The sequence below is a fragment of the Pelophylax lessonae genome (genome assembly GCF_965119305.1).
Source record: "Pelophylax lessonae genome assembly, chromosome: 9".
Classification (NCBI taxonomy): domain Eukaryota; kingdom Metazoa; phylum Chordata; class Amphibia; order Anura; family Ranidae; genus Pelophylax; species Pelophylax lessonae.
This window is the reverse complement of record NC_138776.1, coordinates 255,684,828-255,691,155: the sequence shown is the minus strand read 5'-3', so window position 1 is coordinate 255,691,155 and position 6,328 is coordinate 255,684,828. Positions and strand designations below refer to the sequence as shown.

Here is a 6,328-nt window from a genome sequence, read left to right as displayed (position 1 = left end):
ATACACACACACTGTATATAATATATATATATATATATATAATATATACACTGTATATTATATATATATATATATATATATATATATATATAAATTATTATTTATAAAAGATAATAAAATTATATATATATATATATACACACACACACTGTATATAATATATATATATATATATATATAATTTTATTAGCTTTTGTAGCTGCACAATGAGCAGTGAACACAGAAATCCGGCATCTTTAGGGTTGTCACCTATTCTAAGGACTCAAAAACAGCATTTTCTACTAAAAACATTGGGAACAAGTGCCAGGTGGTAACCCAACCCCCCACCCTGTGCCATGGCATTAAACCCCTTTGCTGCCCCCAACAGTCATCTTTTGGACAAACTCCATGCTGATGAATGACCTCTGACCCTTGCCATAGGGTTCCTGACCTCTGACCTCCTCCGGTTCGTAATTCCAGCACTATGACCCTTTAATTGCACATGATCAATTGTCCTACGGCCGACAACTTCACTACTCGATCCGCCCCTTTCTTCCTCTACCGCAGTGGTCTCCAAACTGCAGCCCGAGGGCCAGATGTGGCCCTCTGCTTGTATTTATCTGGCCCTTGGCGCATTATTCCCCCCACTATTCCCAGCATTTTTCTTATATAAATGGATCTCATATTGTACATGCTGAATTCAAATGATAAATGTGTCTTGCTTAGGCTACTTTCTATTCTAACACTTCCCAATGGCTTCCAAAACTAAACTTGTCCATTGGGTAAAGTTTCTGTTTTGATGGCAAATAATGGGAGTTAGGGGACAGAGAGACCCTAAGTTGACTACAAATGAATGACTTAGTAAGGGCTCGTCCACAGAAGGGCCTGGGGGGGGGGGGGCAGTGAAATCAGGCCGTTGAGCCATGGTTTTACTGTGCCCCCAAACTAATGCGTTGCCTTGGGGTGCCATTTAGATGAATTGCATTGCACGTAACGTTCATTGTGGTAACACAATGAAAATGTGGCAATGCAACCCACAAAAAAATGACCCTTAAAACTGAAACAAAGGTGATGGAAATTAAATTACAATTTCTATTATATTAATATAATTAGAATACGATCAATATAATGTATATATATATATATATATATATATATATATATATATATATAATGTAATACAAATATATCAATAATATAATATTAATAATATATAAATGTATATAATAATATATAAATATAAATAATAATATAATAATAATATAATTATATAAATATAATTAGAATACGATCAATGTAATGTGTGTGTGTATATATATATATATATATATATACACACACATATAAATATCAATAATATAATATCAATAATATATAAATTTATATTTATAATAATTAATACAATATGTACATATCAATAATAATATAATATAAATATAATTATTAGAATACTATCAAATTGTTATAATAATGATATATTTTCATAATTGTATAATTATTACTATGTTTTTATTGAGAATATGTATCGATTTCTTTTTTTTTTTTTGTAGAATAGATTATAAACTCTAACAAGCAGGGCCCTCTGATTCCTCCTGTATTAAAGTGTATTGTAACTGTACTGTCTGCCATTGTGTTGTAAAGTGCTGTGCAAACTGTAGGTTCTATATAAATCCTGTAGAATACCAATAGTAATAATAATAATAGTTTACACCTAGGTAGTGGTATCATAAATCAGCAAATGCATTCTTCAAAATGACCACAAGATGGCAGTGCTTCTCTGTAGAATGAGATTCCTATGTCAGTTCTTGCAATTCTCACTCTGGCCACCTGGTGGTGGAATCAGCTGGGATGCAGACAGGAAGGCAGTGAGTAGGCATGCTGGGAATTGTAGTTTACTGCTGTATCCTTGTACTAATGGATATGCAACTGTATACTACAACCCCCATCATGCATTAGCCACTTTAAAAGGCATGGCCAGGAAAAAACCCTTTCCTAAAGAGCAATTGGTTTCTGGGGAATATGATGGTTTGCAATGTTGTCTTGTAAGTAAATGCCCCCTACTACTGGGAGTTTGAAGGGATCGCACAGCCTGGAAGAGTACTGCTTCACCCTAAAGGGTCTCATCTGTGGGGGGGAGTGGGGGTTGGATCATTCTTGAGCCAAGATCAGGAACCCAATATGAAGCAAGAGGAGACATCCCAGCTGGACTGTATTCAGGTAGATGATCTATAACGTTATTTATTCATTTGGAATGAATTGTATCTATTTATATAGCTCTGACATATACCGCAGCGCTGTACAGAGATCACTGAGCCAGTCACATCAGCCTCTGTACCAGAGGAGCTTACACTCGAATGTCCCCTCCCCCACACACTACTATTATTATACAGGATTTATATAGCGCCAACAGTTTGCGCAGCGCTTTACAATGTAAAGGAAGACAATACAGTTACAATACAGTTCAAAACAGGAGGAACTAGAGGGCCCTGCTCGTTAGAGCTTACAATACATTTATATAGCGCTGACATATACCGCAGTGCTGTACAGAGATCACTGAGCCAGTCACATCAGTCTCTGTACCAGAGGAGCTTACACTCTAATGTTCCCTCGCTATTATTATTATACATGTATATAGCTCTGACATATACCGCAGTGCAGTATACAGATCCACCAGATTCCACGGTCTCACAATGTTTTGACTCAGCATTGGCCATATACTGGAACATATGGGTAGTATTTCATAAAAATTTCATAGAAATTTCATAAAAAAATAGATTAACTACTAGGACCAATTGCTTTAGACATCCAGGTCTTTTCAGAGTTCACAAATGCTTTTTTGCACAGGTCTCAGGATGTCCGTATTTCTCCATGGAAGAGTGGAAACATTTAGAAGGACACAAGGACCATTACATGGATGTTATGGTGAAAAACCGGACAATCTTAACATCACCAGGTAGGGTTTCTGGAGAGACGGTATACTTTATTTCCGAAAATAAGAAGGATCTAATTGTTTCAAATACTAAGAACATCTTTTTCCAACAGATCGAACTGTAGATGAAGAAACTAAATATAAGAATGGCCTCATAAAGGAACCACTCTCAGCTGAAGGACATCTCCCCAACCCTAACATCTCCAGATCTACATGTTATGTACGATGTACAGCTACTCATATTAAAGAAGAAACCCCTTCAACTGAAGAACATCTTGTAAACTCTGTCATCTCCATGCAAATAAATTTTGCCCAGTGTCCAGCTACTCATATCGTAGAGGAACCCCTCCTAGCTGTAAAACATCTCCCCAACCCTGACATCTCCACATCTACATGTCCAGTACGATGTTCAACTACTCGTATTATAGAAGAACCCCTCTCAGCTGTAGAACATCTCCCCAACCCTGATATCTCCACATCTACATGTCCAGTACGATGTTCAACTACTCGTATTCTAGAGGAACCCCTCTCCGCTGTAGAACATCTCCCCAACCCTGATATCTCCACATCTACATGTCCAGTACGATGTTCAACTACTCGTATTCTAGAGGAACCCCTCTCCGCTGTAGAACATCTCCCCAACCCTGATATCTCCACATCTACATGTCCAGTACGATGTTCAACTACTCGTATTCTAGAGGAACCCCTCTCAGTTGTAGAACATCTCCCCAACCCCGACATTTCCACATTTACATTTCCAGTACGGTATTCAACTACTCATATCAAAGAGGAACCCCCCTCAGCTGTAGAACATCTCCCCAACCCTGACATTTCCACATCTACATGTGCAGTACGATGTTCAACTACTCGTATTATAGAGGAACCCCTCTCAGCTGTAGTACATCTCCCCAACCCTGACATTTCCACATCTACATGTGCAGTACGATGTTCAACTACTCGTATTATAGAGGAACCCCCCTCAGCTGTAGAACCTCTTCCCAACCCTGACATCTCCACATCTATATGTCCAGTACGATGTTCAACTACTCATATCAAAGAGGAACCCCCCTCAGCTTTAGAACATCTTCCCAACCCTGACATCTCCATATCTACATGTCCAGTACGATGTTCAACTACTTGTATTATAGAGGAACCCCTCTCAGCTGTAGAACATCTCCCCAACCCTGACATTTCCACATCTACATGTCCAGTACGGTGTTCAACTACTCATATCAAAGAGGAACCCCCCTCAGCTGTAGAACATCTCCCCAACCCTGACATCTCCACATCTACATGTTCAGTACGATGTTCAACTACTCATATTATAGAGGAACCCCTCTCAGCTGTAGAACATCTCCCCAACCCTGACATTTCCACATTTACATTTTCAGTACGGTGTTCAACTACTCAAATCAAAGAAGAAACCCCATCACCTGAAGAACATCTCCCACACTCTGTCATCTTCATACCAACAAATTGTGAGCAGTGTCCATCTACTTATATCAAAGAGGAATCCCTCCCAGCTGAAGAACGTTTTCCACACACTGACAAATCCACACCAATATATAATATTCAGCTACTTTTATCCAAAAGGAAACCACCTCAGCTGAAGAATATCTTCCCAACCCTGACATCTCCGCTCCTGAACCTCATGCACCATGTGCCATTACTCAAATTAAGGTGGAACCCCTTGTGGCTGAAGAACATCACCAAAATTCTGGCATCCCCAAACCTACAGCTCATGTGCAAAGTCCAGCTATTCATATTAAAGTGGAACCTTTCTTGACTGAAAAACATTATCTACAATCCAACATTTCCAAATCCCATCTGCAGTTAACAAAAGAGTCAGTTTGTTCTGAATGTGGGGGAGATTTTACTCAGAGCACGGAGCTCCTGAATCACCAGAAAACTCCAAGTGGAGTGACAACACGTTTGTCCTCCATGCTCGAAAAGCTCTAGCGGACAGTCGAAACTTGAAGACCACCTGAAAACTCATATAGGAAAAGAACTGCCCGTTTCTAAGCCAGTTCCCCAAAACTCTGACCTCATTCACCACCAAAAAGTTCCTCCATGCTTGAAAAGCTCTAGCAAACATTTAAAACTTGAAGGGCACCTGAAGATTCATATGGAAAAAGAATTGCACGTTTCTAAGCCAGTTCTCCAAAACTCTGAACTTATTCACCATCAGAAAGTTCTTACTGAAGTAAACCCAGGTTTTTCTACTGAAGGAGGAAAATGCTCCAACAGTAACTCCACCCTGGCCCATCAGAGAAGTCAGTCTGAAGAAAACCTTTATTCTTGCCCAATCTGTGGAAAGTCATTCACCCGAGCCTCAAATCTCAGGAAACACAAAAAGATCCACTCTATGGAGCGCCCTTATGCCTGCTCTACCTGTGGGAAGTGTTTCCGGACCACAGTGGGATGCCGAAAACATAAGCAGATTCACTTGGGCCTCAAGCCTCACCAATGTGAGGAGTGTGGTAAATGCTTTGCCAGCAAAGCGGACCTTGTCATCCATGGGAGGATCCACACTGGTGAGAAACCATTTTCTTGTTCCGAGTGCAGGAAATGCTTCATCAGCAGCTCAGCGCTGTTTCAGCATCAGAAGATCCATCATACCCTCCGGCCACATTCCTGCACTGAGTGTGGGGCATGCTTTGCCTATCCATCACAGCTAGTCAGACACCGTCAAACACACACCGGGGAACGACCGCACGTTTGTTCCGAATGCGGAAAATGTTTTAAGCTCATCACTGACCTGGAAAAGCACCACAGAACTCATACAGGACAGAAGCCATATTCTTGTTCCGAGTGCGGTAAAAGCTACTCAACCAGCTCGTATCTCATCGTCCACCAGAGGATCCACCAAGGAGAGAAACCCTATTCTTGCACCGACTGCGGGAAGTCCTTTGCACACAAGTCCTTCCTCACCAAACACCATAAAACCCACACCGGAGACAAGCGCTTTTGCTGTACAGAATGTGGAAAATGCTTCAAGGAAAATCACCACCTCATTAAGCATCGAAGAGTGCACAACAAAGAGAGACTTTACTCGTGCCAGGAGTGCGGGAAATCCTTCGCTACCAGCCCCAAACTCTTGACACACCAGAGAAACCATACGGGACAGAAACTGTATTCTTGTGCCGAGTTAGGGAAGAGTTTTATGAGCCCTGCCTACATCTCCACCCCAAGATGTCATACACAGCTTCCAGCTACTCCTACCCAAAAGGAAAACTTCTCAAATGAAGAATATTCTCCCCACCCTGACATCTCTACACCTGAATATCATGTACAATGTTCAGATACTCAATTTAAGGCAGAACCCCTCTTGGCTGAAGACTATCATCCATATTCAGACATCACCATGCCTACAGGTCATGCACAAAATCCAGCTACTCATATTATAGTCAAAATCCCTCT

At 40.6% G+C, this 6,328-nt stretch overlaps 1 protein-coding gene across 1 annotated transcript in view; it reads left to right on the top strand.

Moving 5' to 3' along the window:
* The window catches only part of LOC309564391 (uncharacterized protein), a 213,271-nt gene that overhangs the window by 157,122 nt on the left and 49,821 nt on the right, over positions 1-6,328 (top strand). The window contains exons 15-17 of the mRNA XM_082269020.1: positions 2,824-2,932; positions 3,022-4,651; positions 4,841-6,282. Coding sequence (XP_082125146.1) covers positions 2,824-2,932; positions 3,022-4,651; positions 4,841-6,282 — 3,181 coding nt within the window. The remainder of the gene's footprint in view (positions 1-2,823; positions 2,933-3,021; positions 4,652-4,840; positions 6,283-6,328) is intronic.